This window comes from Maniola hyperantus, chromosome 3 (assembly GCF_902806685.2).
Source record: "Maniola hyperantus chromosome 3, iAphHyp1.2, whole genome shotgun sequence".
NCBI lineage: Eukaryota > Metazoa > Arthropoda > Insecta > Lepidoptera > Nymphalidae > Maniola > Maniola hyperantus.
In genome coordinates this window covers 4,695,650-4,723,447 of record NC_048538.1, presented here as the reverse complement: position 1 = coordinate 4,723,447, position 27,798 = coordinate 4,695,650, and the positions used below count along the sequence as shown (strand labels likewise).

Sequence of the window (27,798 nt, the reverse complement as noted above, 5' to 3'; positions counted from 1 at the left end):
TGTGAGAGTTTCAGGCAAGATTATGCAGCTTTTTGAATATAGTTAATACATCTTACGACAGACGTTTTGGTATGGCTGTGCTTAAGCAGGTTAGTTTCACTACATAGGTAGGTATAGTCCGCGAGATGGCAGTCAGGGTATGAGATGGGTAGACGCCCCACACACCCGCACCGGGTTGCGGGGCGTATCCTCCCCGATTGCCATCTCAACCTGTGGCGTACTATAAATAGGTAGCATACTTTAAAATCATCCTAGCTGTCTGAAACTGAAAATGGTTGTTACTAGGTTGCTGGCTTTAGTAATAAGTTCTAGATTCTTTTCCTAATTCTACTATCCTATGGAAGTCCCTCTATTTTAGTCCTTGTTCTGAGCTCTTATAAGCTACGAAGTAGGTAGTACTTAGAAATTCTTTGCTTATAAGTCTATAGTGCCTAAGAAATTATTATTTTTGGCATGTGGACTCTATAAAGCTATGATTTATTTTGGGAGGGTCAAAAAAGCTAGAATCCAGAGCTGTAAAACCAGTTTAAAAAAATATGGTCTATGGTTAGTTCAAACAAAGAGTCCTATCTGGTCTTGATCTAATGTTACCGATTCCGGTCTTGTTAACGTTACCGGTTATCGATTCCAAAATAATGTAGTATTTTTAATAATAAAGAATTGATTAGCTGAAACCAGTTCACTTTAATATTATCCTGTAAAATTACCACAGGAAGCCATAGTTTTTATTTTTGAGTTAATGTGAAAACTATTTTGTTTAAAAACTACGGATAACCGATACTGAATCGAAAGTCGAAACGTGTTATGGAACGTTGAAGTGAATGTACCCATCAGCAAATGAATGACAAATTAAAAAGTTTTATTTTTCTTATATTGGTACGAGATTTTATTGATTGTTTTCTTTCAAGATTTTCGGCCAGACGGCGACTGAAATTGCAAGTTACTGTGATATATTTATTTTCAATAATTAACTATTCTTATCAACCAATTAAATGAGCAGGGATATCGAGTTATGTCTATAAGTAATGGAAGGTACAGAACTGGGTGGCGACCAGCAATTCTGTTTGAGATGGAACAATTTTCAAGCGAATATAACTTCTCAATTCGAGGCACTGCGCGATGATGAGGACTTCGTGGATGTCACCCTGGCATGCGAGGGACACAGGCTCGAGGCCCACAAAGTGGTTCTTTCGGCGTGTAGTCCTTATTTCAAGGAATTATTTAAAGTAAGTCCATCTTTCACTCCCCACACTTTGATGTGTCACCATTACAATGACTCTAGTGAAAGTTGTTATGTATAAAACACTTGATCTACTTACAAATGCCATGTCTCGCGATCCGGTTAAGTATTCGTGATTTCATTATTTGTACCTACTTTAGAATTCTGTTTCACAATTTCTAATTAATTCATTGCTATTGGGGCTCCCAATAAAGCATTTCATTTGGTAAATTCATAATATTTGCATTTCAACAATGATTTACTAAAAAGACACCTTTCTAAGCGCTATCATTGACTTTTCCCTTTCTATTCAAATTATGACCACATTGCTGCAGTAGTTTTATCACTCAATTTGAAAGCCATATTTTTGTATTTGTAATTTTAACATATTAACCATACTTTAACATCAGAAGCATGATTGCCAATGAAAAGAAGTATTTCTGTAATAATAAACATGCTATTTTTATCACATAAAATAAGTAAGTTTAAAGGCAAGAGCTAATATAACAGCATAGTTTCTAGTGAATTAATAATTTGTAAATCTGTATTTATAATGTTCCAAGTGATTTAACATAATAATACTATTTATATATTAATAGTTAATTCATAATCTTTACGTATGATTATGTATGACAAAACAGTAGAACTTTGATGGTAATTCTTTAATTACTTAAAATATAGAATAGATTCAAATACACTCTCTATTTTATGTTCATTTTTACAAATGTAATTTCTTATCTATAAATCTGGAAACTAAAGGGTGTTTAAAATAACACAAGGTTATTTTAAAAGCTATAAACCACCGAACCATTGTACGTCACTTGCAAATGGGCCAATTAACCACTAAACATTTTATGAAATCACTTTATTGAAAGGTCTTTGCCCTTAACTCAAGCAGTTAACATAATATTAACTTACTACATTTCAATGTGTTATGTAAATCAATCCTTTTTAATATCATGAGACATAAAATATGAATTATTTTTATGGCATAGTTACTAAATTGAGTAACTGTTGGGTTACAGTGTTAGCATTTATGTTTGACTAGCTGATGACCACGACTTCGTTCATGTGGATTTAGGTTTTAAAATCCCTTGGGAACTCTTTGATTTTCTGGGATAAAAGTAGCCTATGTCACCCTCCAGGTCGTTAACTATACCCATGCAAAAAATCACGTTGATCCATTGCTCCGTTGCGACGTGATTGAAGGACAAACCAACAAACAAACAAACTTTCGCATTTATTATAAGGGTACCTGATTGAATACTATTATAGTTCGCATTTTATAAAATTCGTAAATTGCTAGTATAATTTAAGTATATTGGATTCAAATATAATGCAGACTCAACTTGAATATGTGCATTTATTGTGTTTTATAACTCATTATAAGTACCTACTTGGTTTCTGAACTTCTTGGATGTAGCTATTGATATCTGTGCTACTTCGACCAATGCCAATTTCTAAGCGGCTATTTGTTTCCTTTATTCCAATGCATATTACAGCCTATTTTATGTATACTAATATTATATAGAAAGAGTGCACATTTTGTGAGTTAGTGTGTGTGTGTGTAAAGGGTAATCTCCAGAACCACTGCACCTACTTAAAAAATTCTTTTACTATTTAAAAGTTATGTTATTCTAGATGGACTTAGGCTATATTATTATGTATCTATCCCGGGGTGAGGTCAGGGTAAGTTGCTAGTTAAAAATAGAATTTATTAGTAGTTAGTACCATCTTCTTGCCATTAAAGTACTATTATGTTAAAATTAAAACACTAAGTATTAAAAAAGATATATATATAATGTAATTTATCATAATAAACTCATTACTTAATATAAATAAAAAATAATTGTTTAGTTCACTTTACCATACATTATTTATTGTGAGAGATAAAACCACACTTAAAGATAATGTTTAAAAACTTAAACAAACAATTACCTAAGTTTATAAAAATGATAACAACCATGTACTCAGCTCTCAGCATACAGTCAGTGGGTGTTACAAGGTGTTGATTGAACTGAAAGTTAATACTGCTCACCATTATCATGATCTGTCAATGACCTCTTGCAAAATTGATAAGATTCTGCTGAGATTGTGTTGATGTTTACGACACTAGAGTTGTAAACTATGCTGCAGTAGACCTTCATTGTATTTAGGGTTGTCAGCTTAGGTTGTGTTCTGTACAGACAGACCAAGAGTTACTACATAGTATGTTTATTAAAAGATAAAATATTTAAGATAATATATTTGGTACAAATAAATAAATATCAGTTTTTGTAATTAATATTTTTTTTATTTCTTACTGGGTCAGTCTGCTCTGTAATAACTATCTTCACACCTTAGATTTTGGTTTAATTTGTATCTTGAACTCTTACCATTTGATAAACATTTCTATAAACTGTTTTTCATGGAAGTACCTAAGAAGTGGTACCTATTTGGTTTTCCACAATTAATTTGCCTTTCTACTGTAATCAATTAATTTTTGATTATAACTAGGTACATTTAAATTCCATTTCCTGATTTTTTTTTTATGAAATTGAGAATTTTATAACTAAGATCACTTAGTTAGTTAGTCACTTAGTACTTAAGTTTATTATATTATTGGAGAATTCCAATACTGACCTAGATTTAAAATAGTCTGTGCCGATATTAGGCTTAACCAAGGCATATTGGCGCAGACGCGTCTTTATAAAAAGTTTCAAAGTAAACTGAACTTTTACTCCACTGGGTAATGTACATTCTGGTGTGGAATAAACTCGTCTCGAGTGTGCGCGGCGTTTTAATTTTAAGGTTCTGTTTTCTTTGAACAATTTAGAAAAGATTGGAAAAGATACATTGTTGTGACAGGTGACACCAGCAATGTGCCTTAAACGCATGCTAACTTTGATGATAATTTTCTATGCTAATGTTATTTATGTGTCTTGGAATGATAACAGTGTAATAGCTTATCTGTACCTTTGTTTCTGCGCATATGTCACCATTATTTAGGATCGATTGAGATGAAACTTTGATCTAATTCTAAAGCATATCATGTCATTGCACTGATAAGACTTAAATTCTGCTACAACTTTGTTCAAAATTGAAGGTCTGAGATCAAAACAGCTGACTTCAATTTCTCTTCTATTCTTGTGACTAGTTGACCCACCCTGGCTTTGCCCGAGTGGGCTTAGCTATTACATAAATAAACCTTTCTTGTGAAATGGTCTAAATGATAAAGAATAATAAAAGAGAGAAATTATAAAAAAAAATTGGGCTCTATTTCGATAATATTAATAATGCTTAAAATTATAATTTTTGTCATGAAAATTAAAACCAACCATGTGGTTGGTCAAATTATGATGCAGATTCTTGGAAGTTATTCATCAATGACTACAAACAAAACCTATTAGAATTGATGGAAATTTTTCAAGTTAATTAGTGAATCATTTGGGTCATACTGCAAGGAATGCCTTACAAATCGTACAATATATGTATAATTATTAAACTAATCAATAAATCACTACTACTTAATATTCAGTTAAAATAAATCTAAAACTATTTGCCTTCAGTAGAAAAATATGTTTTCCCATCTATTGTTGTACAAGATTTTTAGCTGTCACATCTTCATTACACTTTGTAATTGTTACTATTAGTTACCTATTATATTCTTCAGTTATTATTATAGCTATACACTATTCATTAATATTTATTCACAAGTGTCCGACTAATACGTTTTTTAATTTATAATAGGCCTACTCACATACGCAAGTCACTTATTAACATACGCACATCATTACATATTATATATTATATGGACGGAACATTTGTTTTTTAATGGCTTCGGATAGTTTGTAGATTATTTGTGCTATTTTGTTTATTTAGTAGTCAGCTTAGGCTTTTATGTTCTAATTTTCTCAAAACAAATTTTGAAAACTAGCATTTGTGATCGTTTCGGTGGATTTAGGCTTTAAAAAATCCCCTAAGGAATCCTTGTTTTCTAAGGGTAAAAGTATCCTATGTCTGAAGCGGTGATAGCCAAGTGGAAGACTTCGGCCGCCTATTCGAGGAGTCTGAGGTTTGATTTCAATGCACCTCTATTTTTCAAATTTTTGGAGCCATGTGCGTTCAAAGCAATGAAGAATCACATGCTTTAGCGATGAAGGAAAACATCGTTAAAAACGTGTTTTTCATAAGGTTTGTGAAGTCTACCAACTCCGACTTGGCTTGCATGATGAACACTTGGTGGGTCAGCGATTGGTTGAGATGATGATGAAGTTATCTGTCTCCTAGCTGCAAGCTGATACAATTACGACTAGATATTCAGACCCTGTGTCAAAATTATTTTTCTTCTTACTTTGATATGTAGTTTTTAGTTTAGTAGTGCCACACCATCGCAATGCACGCGAAAAGGATTATAATTAACTATATGATGTCGATTTAGGTTTTTATTAAACCCCGTGTGAATTCTTTGATTTTCCGGGACAAAAATAGCTTATGTCCATCTCGAGGATGCAAGCTATCTCTGTACCAAATATATATATATATATATATCCTGTTATACCAAATATATATATATATATATCAGATTTTATCCACGTGGATTTAGGTTTTAAAAATTCTGTCGGAATTCTTTGCTTTTCCGGGACTAAAAGTAGCATGAGTCCATCCCCGGCATGTAAGCTAACTCCAAGTGTCAAAATCGGTTAAACTGATGGGCCGTTAAAACGTAACAGACAAACGGATACGATTTCGCATTTATAATATTAGTATGAATATGGATTAATCACGTGGTTTGAAATTGGGAAACTGCAATATTATGAAAATCATTCGAGTCATTGTATAATTAATAACCATAAATGATAAAGAACATTAAAGTTTATCGTCAATTAGACGCGTAGAAGGAATCTATAGAAAATGTGTGGTAACTCGTTAAGTGGAAGCAATTAACCTAATTATTATAATAACCATTTTACTTCTTGGTACGCTTTTGTTGTTTCTTAAAAGTAGGCACTTACTTATTACTTACTTAGGTAAAACTTAGCTGGTGCTAAACCTCAGGATTATAATTTTTTTTGAAAATTACAAAACTTAATAACAACCCTTTCAAAGTTAAGCTGGTATCATTACCCATGTTGCACTCTTTGGAAAATTACGAAACTAAATAACAATCGTATCAAGAAAGTAAATAACAATCGTATCAAAGCTAAGTCGGTATCTTTACCCATGTTGCACTCTTTCGAAAATTAGGAATAAAAACCGGCTAAGTGCGTGGCGAGCCACGCGCAGTGTAGGGTTCCGTAGTCACAATCCGCGAAAAACAGATATAACTCCTTAACCTGTGAACCCTACTTAGCCATGAGAGTTTTCCTTTAAAATTGATTATATATACTACTACTGTGAATTTTTTCACGTTCCTATATACTACCATTTGGCTGATAGAGTGGGGGACACTTGACTCTAATAAAAATTAGCACTTTAAAACATCATATTTTACAAACGGATCTAGAAATCGAAAAATGAAGTTCCCACACCCACAGTATTTTTAAAAGACCTATTCAACGATACCCCACACTATGGGGTAGAAGAGAAAAAAATATTCATCCCCACTTCACATGTAGGGCTACCCTAAAAAATATATTTATCAAAATTTTATTTCACCACTTTGTCGGCGTGAAGTTAAGCTGGTATCTTTACCCATGATGCATTTTTTGGAAAATTATGAAACTTATAATCAAATTAAGCTTTATTCATGACTTTGTAGTACTTTTTGGTTACGAAACGTAATAAAAATCAGATCCAAGTTAAGCTGGTATATCTTTACCATATTGGCTAAAATGGGCTACTTGACAATTTTTTTAAGTTGGTCTTAAATGGTTAATATTTGTCCTATTATATCAAAAAAATTAACACTATATTTTTTTGCGCCCTAAAAACCGTACAACTTTAATTTAAAAAAATATTTTTCTTAGACAGGTGAAAACACTGTCGGCCATGTTTGGCCGATAGATTATCTGTGCTCTGACGTCATGCATTTGTAAACAACAGCATAACCACAGAGTACATTATATATACTGAGCATAACCTACCAAAGTTTAATAAACATGACTTCTATACTAGTTTACATGAAAAATATAGTAATTATCGTTATTGTATCATCCGAGAATGTAAAAAACGCATCGATAAAGACCACAGGAAAGTTGTGGATTAGAGTGCCCAGTGAAATAAATATACGTAACACGCAAAGACTTGCTTAAAGGGATCCTATATGACTAACGACTTCAACCCAAATTTATTTTTGCAAAGATCACTTTGTTGTAAGTCTTACTTAATAACTTATTCAATTTATAAAGAGAAAACGATATTTTTTTACGTTTACTATGAGTTTTTAGAATTATATAAAAACTAACTTCGCCCGCGTGGACTTCATAAATTTCAAACCTCCATTTAACCCACTCAGGGGTGGAATTTCAAAAAATCCTTTCCTAGTGGATACCTTCTCTTTACCTACAAAGAACACACTCACCAAATTTCATGTATCTAGGACCAGCTGTTTAGATGTTTAGGCTGTGCGTTGATATATAAGTTAGTCAGGACTCTAAATTTTATATATATGGATACTACGTTAGTCCCCGCGTGACATAGGAATGACATTTCTTTGTTTACATATTTAATGACGTCACATCATGGCTGACAGCGTTTTCTGCGTTTCAAATAAAAATAAAAATTGTATTTTTTTAAATTGGATTTATATATCCATCCTGCGTTTTTAATAATTGTTATTGATATATTTCGTTGTTTTAAGCAAAATACTATAATAAATAATCATTTATTGGACGAAATTAGATATGAGTCAAGTAGCCTATTCATCCTAAAGTTGAAAATACATGTGATAGTTTGGAACGAGCCGACCTCATTCCAGAATAATAATTTTAGGAACTCCCACTATTAAAAGATAGGTTGCAATCTCGCACATCTACCCTCTGGCCTCTACGATATCCTACTAATATTATAAATGTGAAAGTGTGGATGTTTGGATGTTTGTTACTCAACCAAGCAAAAACGGCTGAACGGATTTGGATGACATTTGAAATGGAGATAGATTATACCCTGGATTAACACATAGGCTACTTTTTATCCCGGAAAATCAAAGAGTTCCCGCGGGATTTTTAAAAATGTAAATCCACGCGGACGAAGTCGCGGGCATCAGCTAGTGTGTAATATGTAAAGAATTTCAAAATTCACTGTGTGTTGCTTTCCGTTATCGATGCGACTTAAAGTCCGTTCAGCTTTAATACAATACAATTGACAAAGTTAGGTCTATACCGCAAATTATGAAATGGCTTAAAATTGATAATATTAAACATAAAATTGATAATAATTTAATGCAGATTTTTTTCTAAATTGTTTCTCGCTTGTATTTCCAGAACAATCCATGTCCTCACCCAATAATATTCATGCGCGATTGCGAGGTGTCACACGTTCGCGCGCTTCTTCAGTTTATGTACGTGGGTCAAGTGAACATTGCGCAGGCGCAGCTCAGTGCATTCCTACGCACAGCGGATGCGTTGCAAATACGCGGCCTCACTGATTGTTCACAACACAACGACAAAGTATGATTTATGCTCATAATGTATTCATTTATTGTTTTTCTTCTGGTGAAAAATGGATTCTAATTATTTGTGTGTTATTCGTTTGCAGAAAGTGAATCGAAAGTCTCCGCCTTCCCAACTCCGTAATTTGCTCAGCGCCAAGCCGTCACTTTCTACCTCCTCATCCAAAGCCCCAAGCCAAAATGTGGAATCGACGTCTGCCGATGACCTCGAGAAGAGCGCGAGTGCGAGTCGCCGTTCCGAGAGAAATTCTCCCGACGTTGCCAGAAACAATCTCAGCGAAGAAGCTTCTTTTCAAACTTCTAGTCAAATGAGGCCTAATAATGACGACTTTAACCAAACTTGTAACTACCCTACTTTGAGGGTTAAAACTGATCTCGAAGCAACTGAAATTAATAACGATGAGAACGAAATTCTCATGGACCCCGGGGATTCCGAGGGCGCGGACAAGAGTCAGGACTTCAGCGCGACAGACCTGCTCGAGCCAAAAATGGAAGTGATGGAGCAGGAGGCCAGCGACGAGGAGCGCTCGGGCTTCCCGCCGCTCTACTACAACGAGAACAACGCGCTCGCCAACCCGTTCGCGACCATACAAGGTACGCGCCGGACATCGACATCGCCCGTTCCGTATTCCGACCGATCGTAACAGTGGTTTGCTTCCGCAGGTAATATCGATCTCATGGCCGGGATGAACGCGGAGCTGCGGGACGAGAACGCGGAAGGTAACTATGCCCTTTGCTTGTCACGTCACTTGATTCTCACGCACATGTCGAGTCGGACAGCCGCGCCCCCGGCGAACCTCTTCTCGTAAAGTCTTGGACCGTGGCTAAATAAAGAACGATATATGTATACGATACGAAGAGAGCGCGCGCGGTGTTGAAGTCGGTTTGACCTTGAGTCAGGTGCTAGGCGCGCGGGTGTCGGGCCGACGCGCCACCGCTCGCCGCCTCCTGGCCGCCCTCCGCCTCACAGGCTGCGCCCTGCCGTCGATGACGCGATACTTATCCCGTTCTACTAAACTCCAAAGATTGTATGCCTTTTCGTATAATTTGTGTCGAGTTAAGACGTGTACCTAGATAAAGATTCATTTCTTTATCACTTACGGTTACTACTATTTCTTAAGTTTTTTGAATACTGTCTTAAGCATAATATATCAATATTATGATACTTTTCATGTATTGATGTAATAGACCTGCTTAGGTTGCTTTAAATATATACATAATTGATATTATATAAGAGAAAATTCGGAACTCTTAATAAAAAAATATAAATATTCAAATTGTGGCTACGAAGTAAACTATGTTGGAATTCAAGACAAATATAAAATTTGAATTTTGAACCATCTATCATCTCTTTAAATTTAGAAGTTTTTGAAGACTCCGAATCTAAGAATAATAAGGTTTCTGTATTTGGGTCCTACAATTAATTTTACTCCTAATATTTAAACACCAAAATAAGTCAAAGTTGTTTGGGTCAATGAGAGAAACTCGTCGTTTCCTCCGGAGTATAGTAAGCGAAGGCGGCAGGTGTCGCCAGCCGGGCGGTGGTCGGGGCGGGTCGAGGCGGTGCGGGGCGCAGTGCGATCGTGGTGTTGTTGGCAGCGGGCGGGTTTGGCGGGCTTGGCGGGGCTGGCGGGGCGCCGGGCGCGGCGGGCGGCGTGCGCTGCGCGCAGTGCGGCCGCCGCTACTCCAACGCGTCCAACCTGCGCCAGCACGTGCGCCTCATCCACGAGGCTAAGCCCGTGGTGTGCGCCACGTGCGGCCGCTGCTTCAAGACGCCGCTCTACCTGCGCCGCCACACGCTCGCGCAGCACGCCGCGCGCCTCCAGCCGCCGCCGCTGCCCGCGCTGCGGCCCGCGCACCACTAGCGCCCCACCCCGCGCTCTCTCCGCTCCACTCCATTCCGCCACTCTCGCACGCATTGTGACCGACGCCTGTTCTGCCGTCCTATATCTAAAAAGCGGTTTACTGCAAAAAGTACGTTTTTATATATAACCGAAAATATGTAAACTAACAAAAACTAGTGTTTCTAAAAAATAATGCCGGTGGAACCTATATCTAAAAACTAACTAAAATCCTTGGTCCTACTTAGCATTCTTTTTTGGAAATAGAAACATCAGCCTTTGAAAAGTCTCCCGATTTTTGGCTATAATTCTAAAACTACTTTTTGCAGTTAGCAGTTTTGTAGAAATAGGACGGCAGTATTATAACTCGTGACTATAAAGAAGTGAATTGAAAATTGTGGCGTTAATTATTCCCTCTCACTTACACATTGTGTTTAGTGTGTGAGTGAGATAGAATGATTAGCGCAGCGCAGCTTCGTTTCGATTAGTTTCTTTATAAGCATGATTTATACTTTACTACTAATATTTCTTGAGGAAACCCGACAGGCATATTAAATGTCATTATATCCAACTAAGTTGTAGATATATTTCGAGATTTTCAGCTGAGCAAATCATGGCGCACGAACGCGCTGCATTAGTAAAATCCGCCTGTCATAGCTTTTTTATTGTGTATGGGCTTACCCATTTGGTCTATGGGTAACTTGTAGATAAAATAAAAAACATAATTGCAAGATCATTTTAGAGTTAATATGCCCAACGCTTAAAAGTCCTCACAGGGTTGTTTTGCAATGTGTGACGAGAAGCATCTAGTTCAAACACAATTGAAACAAGTTTTTGACACAACCTAAGTCGAGCTGGCATTTGGAGTGTAATTATATCTGTTCGTTGGGTAACATCGTGATATGTGGCTTAACTTCATAAAGAAGACTGTCAGTAGATATATCTAGTCTGTGATCGGAGTGTCGCCGGGGGCCTATCTGCCGTCACACCTCTCCGCTTATTGCGTGCCTTTCAATATTATACCGAGTGCCAGAACGAGGCGCTTCAACGAGACCCCATTGACAACTTTTTGTAGCTTCAGTACCGTTAACTTTATCACATAGTTGTAAATGTTTCAATTAAACCGCAGTTGCAGGTTCTGACTTCTGTATAGTTAGTATGAGATTTTACACCACACCAATGTTGATAGAACTCGAGTGTCAATAACTTCAGAGTAAAATGAAACTGAATGTCCTTGATTTAAGGTTAAAAACCCAGTACCACTGTTTTTAATTTCGTTTCCATTTGGAGCGCTGACTATAGATATGTATGGACGCCAATTTACTTTGACGCTAATGTGTTTCGACGCTCGAATTGTATCAACGTCGATGAGATGCGACGTGGGCTCTCGTTGAAGGAACGCTTGAGTAGGTACCTTCCTTTCTGACAATAGACTGATTGTTGTTAAAGCATTTGTTGCGACCGGTGCTGATTTATCATAGGTTATTTACAGGTTACATATTATACACACATTACATTATACAAGTAATCCGCATCGCTCGGCCCGTTCCACCGCCCTCCTAGCGATTAATAAATATTTTCTTAACAGAGTATAATATTTTGTACTGCAATCGCGTTGGAATCGGTCGAACGTGTCCGTTTTTTGTGTCGAATGCGCGAGTTGCACAACCCGCAATCAATAACAATAGTGATATTTTTATACACAATAGTTTTATCTTTACACAGATGTTATATTGTTGAGTGATTGGACGGCTCCCGGTCAATAGATAGTTTGTACAAAACGTCACATGTTATGGTTAATATTTGATATCTTCAGATTTTCGTATCCAGTAAATACCTTAAGAGAAGTTTCCCTAGCGCGCTCCCCAGCAATATCCAAACAAATATAGTTTGGTTCTCAATTGAATATTAACCAATCAAATTCAATCAAATTTTATAGGTTCTAGAAACCAATATCTGTGTTTGTGAAAATGTGTAGTTTCAAAGTTACACAAACTTATAGATTTATATGTACTATTAATCTAAGAGCCTGTGTGACTTTAAGACAGATATTAATTATTTCTAGAATGTGTTTGAGTTTCAAATGAGAACCAAAAACCTTGTTTGGAGCGCACTACGGATAAACTCCTCTTAACTATAAAATAATAATAGTTGTTAATGCTGTTATAATTTAATCGAATCCTTGCCACAAATCCCAAAGTGTCACGGCACTGAGAGGCAAACCTAGAAGATAAGTAAAGGTGTATTTTCCTTATTTTTTTAGTTGTCTGCGTTTTTATACTTCTGTATTTGATTTGTGTCTATCGACTAATTTGTATTTTATCTGTATTTTTTAAAGATTGCCATTAAAACAAAACGCATCTAGTCATTAAAAAGAATCTGCATTTAGAAAAGAAGTTAGGTAAGAAGAGGAAGGTATGATTAGGGTTGTGAATTACAATATTAGTTTGTCGTTTGTAAAATCATAATTAAAAGATGTCTAAATAATATTAGATCTCAAGTCATTTATTTGATAATAATATTCTCTTGATCTCTAAATTTTTATCTGCATTTATTTAAAATATTTTAAATATAAGAATTGCCAGCAGGTAAAATATAATTTAAAAATTATGCCTATGTAATCAACGTATTAGACATATGTGTATTATGAAGAGCACTACGAAATTTTACTTGAAATCAAATTCATCACTAAGTTAAGGTGCAGTTTTCACTATAATCTTTCAAATTCTGTAAGTAATATTTAGGGCAAAATGAATCTCATACATTCTTAATTGATCAAAATTAATAGGAAAGTTATTTTAGGAATTAATCTGTATGGCAATAGCAATGTTTATAAAATATAACATTGAAACAAAGTAATATATTATATATATCATTGAAATATTTAGTGATTTACATACTAAAATCTGTTTCAAAAATCGGGGGTCAAAAGTGAACCTTCGTTTGTTCGCAATACAAAAACTATGTTTATGCTCCGTTCTTTGACTATTTATGGCTCAACTTTGAAGTTTTTTTTAAATCAAGCTTTTTAGTCAGTTTATGATTTGTTAAAGAAATTTTGCTCAGGGGCGGAGCTAAAACGAGTAATTTTATTATCGCAGCTGATAAATAATTAGCTGGTCAAGTGCGTCCCAGAAGAGGCATAAGATAGAGATAGATAGAGGGTTCCGTACTTATACAAACCGTCTTATCGTAAACTAAAAAGAAGAAGAATACTTAATCAAAACAAAGTTATTTTTTGTGTTTATCTTGGTAGACTATACCTAATTAGTTAATAGTTACAAGCTAATATCCTATAGGTATGTATAGTCCACGACAGGTTGAGATGGCAACCGGAGTATGAGGCCGGGGACGCGCCGGACGCCCCGCACGCCCGCACCAGGTTAGCGCAGGGGCTGTGTGGGGGCGTTCCCTCCTCGATTGCCATCTCGACCTGTCGCGGACTATAAGAAGTAGGAGGCAGGAGCTAAGGGCTGGGACATCCAACTCGTAAAACTGCTCATTATTTTGAAAACGATAGATTTTTTAAAAAGCTGTTTAAGAACTTAATGATTTTAAAATACCTATTTAACGAGGTCCTACTTGAAGACGTATGCCTATGGCTATGACACAGACTGAATGACGGGAAGAAACTGTAAGGGTTTCTTGTTGAACTACGGAACCCTAAGAATCAGTGCCATTATTATGTTTTATCGAATATTGTAGTTAGTAAGCGAATACAAAATTCGTATGACCTGGCTCTAAGCACGTATATCAATTAATGATTGCTTTGGATAATGATAAACTACGATGAGCCAAGGTACAATGGACCGAACGGATATTTTGTTCATTAAGAGCCGATTCACATTACACCGTGCCGGCCGCGGTCATTTTAATATTATTTATTATAGCGACCCGCCCCGGCTTCGCACGGGTAGCTTATTAAAATTTTCGTAGGGATCTCTAATTTTTTGAAATAAAACTAGAGAAAGCTACATTATTCACTCAGGAATAGTTTAGCTTTCTACTGGTGAAAGAATTTCAAAATTGGTTCAGTAATTCCAGAGATTACCCCCTACAAACAAACTTACAAACTTTACCTCTTTATAATATTGGTATTGATGTAGTTCATTATAATTGCACTAACAATTATTGTCGATTTTAACCTGTATTGAAATTATCTAAGTAGGTACTATTTTTATGCTAGTCACAATCTGAACTTAGTCATAATCTTATACTGAAATAAGCTCTCCTGTAAAATCGACAATAGGCTACTTGACAATTTTTTTAACCACAGGGTTATACTGTTGTTTACAAATGCATGACGTCAGAGCACAGATAATCTATCGGCCAAACATGGCCGACAGTGTTTTCACCTGTCTAAGAAAGATATTTTTTTAAATTAAAGTTTTACGGTTTTTAGGGCGCAAAAAAATATAGTGTTAATTTTTTTGATATAATAGGACAAATATTAACCATTTAAGACCAACTTAAAAAAATTGTCAAGTAGCCTATTGTTAGTGCAATTGTGAACTAAGCCATCGATATTACAGCGGGCTGTTCGCAAGCCAAGAAAATACCGCCGTGTCCCGTCCGTGGTGCTAGAAGGCCTCGGCACTGTGTAAGATGTCAGTCTTTACTTACTTGGTCATGTTTAGGATTTATTATGTTCCTATTTTACGGATCGGCAGCAGTGGTAATTAGGTATCGTCGGGAAATATTGTACATCGACCTTTAGAAAGAGATAGTGGTTTCGTAGAGCGTTGTCTCTGTCGTTGAGACCGACAAAACGTCACATAGTTAATTAGTGACAGAGACAACGCTCTACCAAGGTGAAATCTGTTTCTAAACGTCGATGTACATTTCCTGCCGGCCACTTCGCGGTACTGAATGCTTACCGATTGGCGCGGAAGTGGTGCGGGATCGTTTTTTAACCGCAGCAATATATAAAATTGTCTATTTGTGATTTTGAAAAACGTAAATAATAAACTTATTTTTTTAAATTTTAAAATAAAAATAAATTAATTCACCTACCTCTTACGAAGCTTATTATGGTGGTATAACTGGTATGGTTTACTGGGTATCAAAATTCAAGGACTCATTTTTTAAAATTTGTTGTCTGTCTTTTTGTCCAGTCAAATCTAAGTTCTAAGGGACTTACAGAATAGAGGAACTGCAAGTGATCTTGGGAAATTGTTACCGCGGAAAAACGGGATTTTAAAAATTAAAATCGCGCGGAATTAGCCGCGGACAATAATTTCTCAATAATAATAAAAATGACAAAACTAGGTACCGGGATGACAAGCATATACCTACCGCATCGTAGCTGCTGCACTGTAAATTAAGGGAAACGGCCAGAATATCATACACTTCACAATTAGCAATTAATTCTAAAATTGTGCTAAATGCTAAATATGAAAAAGAAAGTATAAATGAGTATTTATTTATTTATGAGTTTATTATCTACAAATCAAACACTTGCAATAATTTAGTAAATTCAATTGCTGATTTTTATTGCTGTTTATATATAACTACTAATGGTCCATGCAATAATGAAGTAATTATTTATCTATTGTAGATACAATCTCAAAATAATAATTATTAATCATGTTCATCTGTGCAATCGCTTTGTGCAGTATATTATTTAATTTACAAAAAACTTTTATGTATGTACATACAATTAATGTAATTTTTTTACTAAATACGAGGAAAAAATAAAGTATTCCGAATACATATTATACGATTTTTAGTTGCACTGTTTGTTAACACTAATACCTTTAGATTAACACTGGCCAATTACATGTGAGTATTCCAGTTTTTTTTGCAACAAACGATTGGAACGATTTCGAATCCTGTTTTGTAGTTTAACTTAAGGTGCATATACCCTGATCTGACGAGTGCCATGGAAGTTGATTGATATTCGTTGGTCTACCATAAATCATGGTGTAAATGACAACATAAGCGTTTGGTATAAACTTATTAGTTGGATGTCCAACTCTCTTCGTTGGCGCTCGTTAGATCCGCGTGTACGCAGCATAAGCGCCAACTGTCAATATTATCACGCGCTCAACGCGTATCATGGACCATATTGACAATTTTGCAACTAATGTACTCCTGTACTGTAACTATACGTATCCGGATGTTCTTGAAATCTTAGGATACTAAAATGGCGATACATAGAATCGACTTCCACCCGCGGCGGCGGCGTAGCGCTGTTGAAATAGGTATATTATACATAGTGTAACTTTTCAATCTATTGTAAATAATAGATTTAAAAGATTACTTATTTATAGCGCTGTATGTTTTTGTACTTGTGCAAGACATATGGCAATTATGCTGACTAGGGGCCTTTTCTTTCGGGTTGTGCCACACATGACATACTTTATTCCAGCGCTTCTTCTACTTGAGGTCTTTTGACTTTACTACTCAAGTATTAGAGGCGCCGGGATAACCCCGGCAAAACGCTCCGCCGCTATTGTGACCAGTTAAGTACCTAAGCAGACTAAGCACATGCGCTGGCGTTTTTCAGTGTTTAAAATTCGAAAGATGTTTTCAAAACGTACACTATTTAGTGCGTGCACTGCGGTAGAATTGCAATTATTCGTATTTTGGTCGGTCTGGCACTATGCTACAACGTAATGATCGCAATCACTTCTGATTGACAGTCACTATTGGCTTTATTACAGTTGCAGCAAGAATACCATAAAGTCAACCAATTACAATAATTGCAATTATTATCGTGATGTGATTATCACAACTTCCGTGCTGGTCAATGAATACTAAAAGGCAAAAGCTGGTTGGACTTGCGCTTATTAATGCTAGTTTGCGTAAGCTTTAACGTGGCTTAAGTTCTAAACGACGTAAGTCAAAATTAGCAACTTTACAGGAGAGCGAAAAACTTTCCATTTCCAGGTTTGAATTGGATACCATGCTGTTTCTATTGAACGTTTTCTTGTTTGATTGGCAGAAACAACGCGCTTCTTGATTGGTACATTTGTTGTTGATTTCACCAGGTGGCAGATGGGACGCGCGGCGGAGTCGGCCGGTGCCGGACGCGGTGTGGCTGGAACAGCATCGCCGCGCCTTGCCCTTTGTGCTCAAGCGGGAGAACGAGCGAAGCGCGCCGGCTTCCAGACTTGTGAGTACTTGTTACCAAGTCTTTAAAAAATCCATCGACAAATGATTGAGAAATTAATTCTTTAAGTTTAAGTACAACTGCGGTCTCTTACTCGAGTGTGACGTCATTTTTTGGTAAAATGACATCTGCCGAGATCATTTCACCACAAGTCCCTCGATCGCTCAATAGTTTCTGCTGCACGGCGCACATGAGCTCTCGCGCTGTTCCTGGTTATTTTACGTGCAACGGTTTTTTAACCTTTCTGAAAGAATAGCCCATGGATATAAATTTTACTATTTATATTAAACTTAAAGGGCCAATATATATTTTTTTTTTACTTTTTTAGAAGTTTTTATGTCGGGGGTTTTTAAATTTTTAATTCAATTTTAATTTATTTATTAGTAGAGATGGAATGGAAGGTCGGTCGTTAAGTTAGTGTGACATCGCACGCTGGAGCGCTGCGTGAAACGAAATTTAAAGTCCTCTATCTAACTTTTTCATTTGTTAAGATATTTTAATGTTCCTTTCATATTTTTATTACTTTTTGCTTAAATTTTTATAATTTAATTCATTAAAAAATGCAAACTTCTTCATTGACGTGACAGCCTATTTTGGCAATCCGGTGACGTAAGAGCGGTCTCCCCAGATAAAGCTGGGCGAGGGCGTGGAAATCCGCGAGGAGCTGCTGCGCGGCGTGAAGTGGGGCGACTATCGCAAGGTGACGCGCGGGCTGGCGGCCGCGCTGTTCTCGCCCATGGAGCTGGCCACGTGCTCGGTGACGGGCCAGCGCTGGTCGCGCGCCGGCCAGGAGTCGCGCCCCACCAAGCCGCCGCTGGACCGGCGCCGCGTGCACGCGCTCATCAGCTACGTCAGCCGCCACTTCCCCGACGTGGAGGTCAGCCGCATCAAGCAGGTGCTCGCCTACAAGTGCAAGGAGAACTGCGCCGCGCTGCGCATGCGGACCGCCAGGTGACCCCCCCGCAACCCGTACATGTCAGCACCCACACACACGACTCCCCTTACTTGTCACGCCGGTTACACACGCACACAACACACCTCACACAACACATACCTCACACAACACATACAACACAACACATCCCACAATTATTATATCACACTGGACACAACAACCAAATAAATGATTTGATTTGATTTGAACCCCACACACTCAGCACACAAATCATCCTATTACACAGCACACCCTTAATACACAAAACTCTTTCCACAACACAACTCTTTTAGAACACACCCCTTACTATAAACTGACATACTTGTAACCATAACTGCACCACAGTTAGACCTGCGCTTTGCGAAGATGTGTAGCGAGGGGTATGTGGAATCCACCAAAAGAATTACTGCTATTTGATAGCTTATAATGAGCACGCTATTATTTGTGCAATTTGTATTTTAAGTAATTTATTAATACTTGGATCATCAAATAATACAAATTGATTATTAAATACCTAAATAATAATTCATTACCATTATTTAATTATTATCAATGCATTTATTATTTTCAATTAATCAACTAGCAATATTCATGTGTGATGTCAATACTAGCTGATCTCCGCGACTTTGTTCGCGTGGAGTTAGGTTTTCAAAATCCCGTGGGAACGTTTTCGGGATAAAAAGTAGCCTATGTCACTTTCCAGGTCTTTAACTATACCCATGCAAAAATTCACGTCGATCCGTTGCTCCGTTGCGACGTGATTGAAGGACAAACAAACACACTTTCGCACTTATAATATGGGTAATAAATATAATACAAATCAATATTAAAACAAAATTAAAAAATAACAAGTTTGTATTAAGCTAGTTAAAACAATACTTAACTCCAGCAGCAGCAGATATGTTATATTACATGTGATCAAACATGTGTAAAATTAGTTAAAAAGCTATGTAATTTGGTAGTGGAAAGTTCCTCGAAGATTTCTAAAATCCTATATAATTGAACATTCGCAAGCAATGGAGTTTTTCACGCCTCGAAGTGGCACGATAAAGCAATTAAATAAAACGAGCTGACTTTTGTCATTTTTAACTACAATACATTCTTTATATCTCAATATATTGTAATATGTACATTACTGCACGCACTGTATAATAACTGATTACTTTTCTAATCGAAAGTTAACGATTGATTGATTTATTGGGAACTTTTTGAATTAAATGTCAACCCAACTTTCCGTTTGCATTTTGTTTTGTTATATGTATAGAGTTGTTATTGCATTGATTTACCTATTTTATAAAGTCTGCGTCGTGTATAAAATCTAGTTCTGGTGAATCTAAAAATAAGCAAATTTCATCAAAGATACGTAGGCAACTTCAGCTAGCCTACTGGTTTAAGAGGTACTCCGGCGGGGAGGGACAATGCACGCACAACAGACGGAAACGTTGTGTGGGAACCCGCCCAGAGACAAGAAAGAAAGAAATAAAGAAAGTGGTTAAGACGTCGGTCTCCAATTCGAGGGGTCGGTCGGCACAATTCCGGGCACCGACTTTTCGCAGTTATGTGCAAGAAATTAAATATCACCTGATTTAAAGGTGAAGGAAAACATCATGAGGAAACCTGCATGCCTAAAATTTCTGAGAGATAATATTCTCAAAGGTATCTGAAGTCTGCCAATCTACACTTGGCCAGTGTGGTGGACCAAACTCTTCTCATTTTGAGAGGAGACCTATGCTCAGTTGTGAGCCGGCGATGCAGTTGATGATGATGATGAAGCAACTAAGTTTGTAAGTTTTTTGAGAAACACATTTGCGTTTATTTTTGTTACGTTTGTCTCATGTTACAATAAATTTGTATGATAATAATTAATTTGTGAATTTTAGCAAAAGTAGCTATGAAATTCTTGGATGAAACGAACACATATTTTATTTTCGACTGAGCGCAAAGGTTATCATCATGCCAATGTTATAATGGGGATCTATTTAAGATCATTGCCGAGGTCACAATGATATGGGGTTGTTATTTGAAGTAGGTACTGTAGAAGTAACATATATGTGAGGCCAATGAATTTTTATTTAGATGTTGTATTTTATTAAAAATCCATTTGTTTGCTCAATCACACTGCATTGTTTGCGTAAGATTCTATTCTAATCTAAATAAAACGTTGCTTACTAACTAATCGACAGAGTAAATATAGATTTAATATTGATAATTATTGACTATGTAAGGATTGATTATTCTTAATTTCGGTCGTAAATAAAATAGTTTCGTATGGGGGTTTTAAGAGGCCAATTGTAGAGTGTATTAGGGATGCAAGCACCGCATACCGGCGCACTGGAGGCAGTAATACAATTTGAAGCAGGCTGTCCAACTGTTTCAGCGAGTCCAGCAACTTCTTGCTGAGTGCGGCGGCGCGGCCAGCGGACGACGCGCCGCACGGCCCGCACACTGCGCACCCGCAGCACGCGCACTCCGCGCCGCCCGCCGCGCCCGCCGCCACGCGCTCCCCGTACTCGCATTAGTAAGTACATTATAGGATAGCTGCCTTTCGTTGCACAGAACGCAAATGTCAGGAATGGTGATTCTTAGGAAAAAAAGTATAAAACAATTTTTGTAGATAACTTTATGATTACAATTTTTGTCGGTTTATTTTATGATAAAACTTACCGTTTAGCTCTTATTAGCTCTATGCGAATTATTTTAACCTTACCCCTATTTTTGGAGCTAACTCGACCGGGCTATATAAACCCATGACGCCGTGCAATGTCTGTAAAATTTAATAAAACATAAGATAATGGCGGTTTGTTTACCTACGTCAAGAATCAAGATAATATAATAAATTCATTGTAGTCTTATCGGAATTTAAAAAAAAAATAACGATGGCTTGGTCTATAAAAAATGGAATGTAAACAGTTTTGATAAAAATAATTGAACAAATGCCCATTATTTTATTGTGTTTCGATATTTTTAAAAACGCCATGTTAAATGTTGAGAATCTATCGAAAGTATCTTAACAGTCATGAACGCTTTCAAATGTTTTTGCGTAGACTCCAATGACTTGCCAGTTATTATTGCATTCTTAGAAATGAAACTACATGAACGTGACCCTATTATGAATCTAAATACTTGACGGCGTCTATAGAAAATGTCTTTTTGCACCAACGTAATTTATTTACCGTTATCATGCCGACTGACACTTCAAACGATGCATTTTGCGTCGAAGCGTAGCAACGTAACCTGACAACATACACACATTTGTTTGGGCTCGCCCTAATGTGTGCTTGGTTGTTTCAGCGAGGCGCCGAAGGGCGGAGCGGGCGGCGCGGGGGGCGGGGGCGAGGACGGCGAGGCGCCGCACTGATGCGAGCCGCATATCACTTCCGCAATCTTGTTATTTTTACCAAAAAACTACCGACGCCCGCCGCCCGCCGCTCGAGCAGAACCAGCCGGGCTGCGGGGCGGCGGGCTCGCGGGCCGAAAGATTCGTATTTATTTAGGTGATATTTTTCTATTGGCTACGATAAGGTGTACCGGTCGCGGGCCGCGGACCGCGCTCGAAGCTCTAGCAATAATTTATCAGGTTCCTAAGACATGTTTTGTAGTTAGGTTCTATTTGCACGAATTTTCGCGAGACACTGCCGCTTTACTTCGAAACCCTTTTTCTTCTATATTAGTGAAATCGCTTCCTTCGTTTTACGATAATAGTCATTCTCCTTCGTTACGTTTAAAATTTGTATATGAGGCATTTAAGTGCTGTTCGAGGGACCGTTGCAATCGCAAGTGAATATATCAAAATGGCATAATTTCTAGAGCTAACGTAGAGATATTATATAGTCATTTCGTTTTATAGATGTAATGTAAAAGAGAATTTATTTTGGAGTGCGTCGAGTCGGTATAATGAAAAGTCTTCGGAGAGCTGTGATTGAGATGGTTTTAAAGGAGTCATATTTTTAAATATTTTTAAGAGTTATAGTAATTGTAGCTTGTGTACAGACGGCTGTACGCAGAAACGTGTCAATTGTGGCGGCGACGGCTACTGCACATCTGCACAGGGATGTATTTATCATATCATCTAAGCAATAACTATTATTTGATAAAAAAAAAGTAATAAAGAATTTTTAATTTTTAAATACTATTTTAACCGTGTTGTTATAAAAGTAGTTAGTATAAATAACTGAATTCTCTAAAGTCCATGATCATTTATACTGTTCTTTTGAACGATGATCTAATCCTCATAATAATTACTCGTCACATATGAAACTTCATATCAATGTTATTTTACGGAATTTGTACTATTTTAGTCGTTTATCTTATAATAGGGACGAGCAGATATTGACCGCTAGCGATTAACACTCAAATCCTACGACCTATTTTGTTGATTATACTCGCTTATATTTGAGGAGATTCGGTGTGCGTTGAAGTGACAAAGCTGAACTCTCATATTTAGTCTCGAACGCAATGCGACGGAACAAATACTCATGATATCTGCTTGGTTCCCGGTCGAGAGTCGTGTGTGTATATTGTATAAGTTGCAGTTACCAGAGGGATGTTCGTGTTGTAGTTAACGGCTTGCGATGCCAACTGGATGTCTTTAATGCTCAATTTTTGCCAAATTTTACTTGCCGAAAGTCTTGTCTATATGATTTTGTCGAATGCCGTGAAGCGCCATTCCGCCCTATTCTCCTCAGATCTCAGGACGAGAAATGGCTCGACAGAGTTGCTCAATGATAAGCGTTTATCCCTTCGGATTCTGTTCGTTCGCGTAGAGGTTGAGGGATCGGCCCGATGAAATTTATATCGTTAGAAAATTTTTAATAAAAATTTAATGGTAATTTTAGAAAATGAAAAAGAAGTTTATCGAGAGTTGTTAAGTATAAATACTTATTGTGACGAATGCTCGAGATGCAATATGTTAATTTAGTGCCAAATGATAAGTTAACTCGTAGCAATATGTCGTATCCTAATGCTCTTGTAATTTCTCGCGTAGTGTTAATGACCTATGAGGTTAAAAGGTTTCTTTTACAAGACTATAATAATATATTTATACAGGGAAAGAGTTAGGGAAGTACGGTTCGGATATAAGAATGTCGTTGCGGTATAATACTCATTGTGGCAGGGTGTAAAAATAACGGCGAGCTGACGGATGTCGTACGTCTTCATCACACGCGAACACAAATGCCAAACACTTCATCCACAGGGTAGTTTAGTTTAGCGTTCGCTTTGCTTCGACTGATTATTTTTACACTCTGTTTTAAAAGCACTGAATGAGCAATGGAACAGAGAATTTATTTACTCAAATAAGTCTTTTTTATTAATTATTTATAATAATTTTTTTTATACTAAAAATATACATTATTTTGCATTTTATGATTGTAAATGGCAGCTGTCCATGTTTTGCGGTGACTGATCAAATCGCTCACTGTTAGTAGGGTTTCATAAATTAATTAGAAACGAAACATCGAACATGACACATTGGGCACAAATATTAGAAGAGAAATCTATGGCTTACTTCTGCTTGCAATACGTAATATTTAGAATGTGATCGTTCCGAGTATATTGGGATGTCTATGTGGAGCCCTTGTTATCAAATCTATATTTGTATTAGGTATATTTTCACTGAGCAATACAACTATAAAATTATATATAAGAACAACATCGATGCCACTGTGCTCCGGGCGCCGGGGTACAGTGTTGTGCCAAAATTAAGTGCTAGTCTTTAAAAAAAATGTTGTTATCATTTTCAGATTTTTATTTAGTCCAGAATGTGTTTGTTCCTGTGCTGTGAAAGTAATATTTTCTGACAAATCAACACTCGTATGTGATGGATGATTAGATAATATAGTTGTTTTTGTTCTATTAGTTTTTAGGATAGCTGGACATTCTATATAGTTGATGTTATATTATACACTCTATTCACCTATTCCAATTGTTTTTGATTCTTTATATTATATAAATTTACATGCAAGTTGGGAAGCAACTATATTGTCTGATAGGGGGTGTATAGGTCGACAACATCACAGGGTTTGTCGTTATTATAAATTATGTAAAGATATTGATAAGAGTGAAAAATATAATATAATGTTAGAACTTGTGAGGTGACTTGTGTATTCCTTGGGTTCTAATTCTATTTACTGTGGTCCATAATATATAGTCAGTTGTCGTCCTATAGTGAAATTGTGATTCGAGTCATAAATGTAATACAATATGATGAGTTGTGTTGATTTGTTGCTATATGTATAGTATTTATATTGAAGATGCACACGATGATTTAGCTTTGAGCTCGTGCAATATTATTCCAAATTGTTTATAGGAAAACTGTTATGATAATTTCTAAATTGTTATATAAATATTTTTGTAATTATAAAAGACATAGGCAACTTGAATTCTATTTTTGTTGTGCATTTATCCTCAAATTTTATCACATTACGATTTACGATACCACGAACCCATTGTGGACTGTGATGTCTGCGTCTGTGAACTTATTGTTAAGCTACGGTAGAAGGTTTGTTTATATATCGCCGATACTATGAGTCAATCCTAGTAATGTTAATTCTCCTTAGAATAATTTACAGTAACCCAATTACAATTGCTCAATCGAGATGCGACACTAACTGCAATATAGACAGAAATAATTTTGTATTGTCCTTTTTTATATCGTTATTTATATAATAATTCAGTTTAATTAATTTGTGAGTTGTGGCAGCGCATGTTATAGTCTTATGTTTATTCTTAATAGAGGCCAAATGTTGACTTGCTTATGTGAGACTGTTTTGCCAAGAATCAGAAAGTATATTACCTACATTGTTTTAAAATAAATGCTTTTATATAAAATTTTAGTATTTTATTTATATATCCAACCATACAAACAAACCATAGCAAAATTGTAACTATCTATCTCGGCTTCGTTTCACTGACGACTGAGACAGCTCGTAAAGTATCGCGCGGCTCGTAAAGGCACACGCCTTTAGCGTGAGATCTATGGAGCGCATATGGAGAGCATTGCTCCAAACATAACGATAAAGTTCATAACGATGTTTGGAGCAAAATAAGCTCTCGTGTGTAGTGATACATCATAAACTAGCCTGCACGCACGTGACTACAAACGTGCCGATATCGTAAAAACTTGGAGCAAAATAACCTTTTGCGCGTAGTGATACGGCATAAACTAGCGTGCACGCAAGCCGGGAGCCAGGCTAAGCGAGAAGGTCAACGACTGGTGCGGCCGCGGCGACAACCACTGAGCCACGGAGTGCGAAGTACCCAGAGACGTGCTACCTAAAGTATCTCTCACTATTGATGGTATCTTTCGAGTTTTGTTTTGTTCGATTGGAAATTTTCCATTTTTGATTATAATTTTTTTTTAAATTTATAAATCGATTGTAATACTTTGACTAAATAATTTCACTTCAGGAAAACAACCAACAATACTTCAGCGTGTATACTCTGTGACTACTGACAAGGACCCAGGGCCGTTAAATAAGTTTAAAAAAAAACCGACAAGCACAGACTAAACATGGACTAAACTGACAACGTAGATAGAATAATAGGTAGATGTTGGTAAGTACTATGTAACCGCGTATGAGATAGCGATAGCACGACGTAACGATGAATAACACGACAATTATTACCATTGTTTAGTAGTCAATATTTGTATTAACCGATCAACAATATTTGTATTAAACGTTTTTTATGTGAAAACAAGTAAATAAATCATGAGAAATACAATTACGCCACTAATTCTCAAAGTTTGTTTTGCAACTTCTTGTATGTAAGTTGTATGTTTTCTTGAAAAAAACCAGATACACGATCACGGACAAAAAATAGGTTAGCTGCATCTCTGTTACATTAGTAACTTTATCTGTGCTCTCTTTTTAGTGCGAATGAGAAAGCAAACGTTCCTGCATCTACCTTTATTACTCTATCTACGACTGACAAGGACAAGTCACAAGACACAAGTGTGCTGCATATTTTGATTTTTGTATTGCAATTTGCATTGCATTTACAACTATTCTAAGTATTACAAGTTAACCTCCTATTATTCAGTTAAAGGCAAAAAGGTTGCATGATTGATTTTAAATTCAAACAATTGGATTGTATTAGATGGCGTTTCCTCAACCAAATGCACAAAGAGGTTAGTAGCCTATTTTTGGCGTCAGATTCAAATGAAATTAAAATGTACGTGTATAATGCCGATTTTTTCCATATGAATATTCTATTCTAAAAACATTTCATTTTGCGGTGTAGAGTTGACAAATAGAAAAATATTGGAGGAATTGCAGTTGAAGAAACAGATGCTGTTGAAGCAAGGAGCCGTGGCCCCGCTCACCGCCACCACCATCTCACTGACCCAGCCCAGCCCTGTCAGCCAGCTGCCTATGTGCTCTATACCACCACTTTCTGCTACAGCGGTAAAATCAGTTTTTACTTTTTAACTCTGCTGTCTTACTTTTGTCTAAAAAGTGGTTAACTTCAGAAAGTATTTATTGGCAAAATTTCCAAAAAAAAAAAACACATGGGTATTTTCAAATAGTTATTTCACGTTTTTCTAAAAAACGTACTCGTAAGTATAAGGTATTTTGTTAGTTTTTACGTTGGTCCTATGTAGCATTCTTCATAAGAAATCAGTTATTGCAAATTCCCACATTTTTTTTTGGTGAAAAGACTAGCGCTGTGTCTAGTGTTTTTCCTCTTCTCTTTACATTTATTAGGAATCATTTGTAAAATTATACTGTTTTTAAAAACTGGTTTAGATTAAGTAGAAAGTGCATTTTTGTTCAACTTTGGTGTAATGCAATGAATAAAAGTTTATTAATTCATTAAAAAATATAGCTAATTAAAATTAAGTTTTGACGATGAACTTGTGACTCTTTTTTCTTTACATCATACATTAGGACCTAATTATTTTTATCTTACAGGGATTTCCACAACTTCCCGAAGCGAACATAGTGAACACAAGTCACAGAGCTGCATTGCAACACGCAAACGCGACATCTTGTGGCTTCTTTGTGTCTCAAGACTCATCATTTGGAAACCAAATACTGCCTGTTCTACCAAGATTTGATAATAAGTGATAATCATCACCAGCCAGTATCTATTTACTAC

At 36.5% G+C, this 27,798-nt stretch overlaps 2 protein-coding genes across 3 annotated transcripts; both read left to right on the top strand.

Annotated features, from left to right (window-relative positions):
• The first annotated feature begins 810 nt into the window (after nucleotides 1–810).
• On the top strand, nucleotides 811–23,752 carry LOC117996137 (protein tramtrack, alpha isoform-like). 2 transcript variants are annotated; one of them, XM_069509740.1, is made up of 8 exons: nucleotides 811–1,226; nucleotides 8,623–8,808; nucleotides 8,897–9,404; nucleotides 9,474–9,530; nucleotides 17,644–17,768; nucleotides 18,394–18,716; nucleotides 21,077–21,217; nucleotides 21,991–23,752. In XM_069509740.1, the coding sequence occupies exons 1-8, from the start codon at nucleotides 1,026–1,028 to the stop codon at nucleotides 22,055–22,057; spliced, it is 1,608 nt and encodes a 535-aa protein (XP_069365841.1). In that variant the 5' UTR covers nucleotides 811–1,025; the 3' UTR covers nucleotides 22,058–23,752. The 2 variants fall into 2 exon arrangements, with proteins under 2 accessions (XP_069365841.1, XP_034840026.2); XM_034984135.2 differs by having other exon boundaries at nucleotides 21,059–21,217.
• A 2,875-nt stretch (nucleotides 23,753–26,627) lies between these two features.
• LOC117996140 (SOSS complex subunit C homolog B) lies at nucleotides 26,628–27,767 on the top strand. Its single transcript, XM_034984137.2, has 3 exons — nucleotides 26,628–26,827; nucleotides 26,941–27,104; nucleotides 27,612–27,767. The coding sequence occupies exons 1-3, from the start codon at nucleotides 26,797–26,799 to the stop codon at nucleotides 27,765–27,767; spliced, it is 351 nt and encodes a 116-aa protein (XP_034840028.1). The 5' UTR covers nucleotides 26,628–26,796.
• Nucleotides 27,768–27,798: the final 31 nt, after the last annotated feature.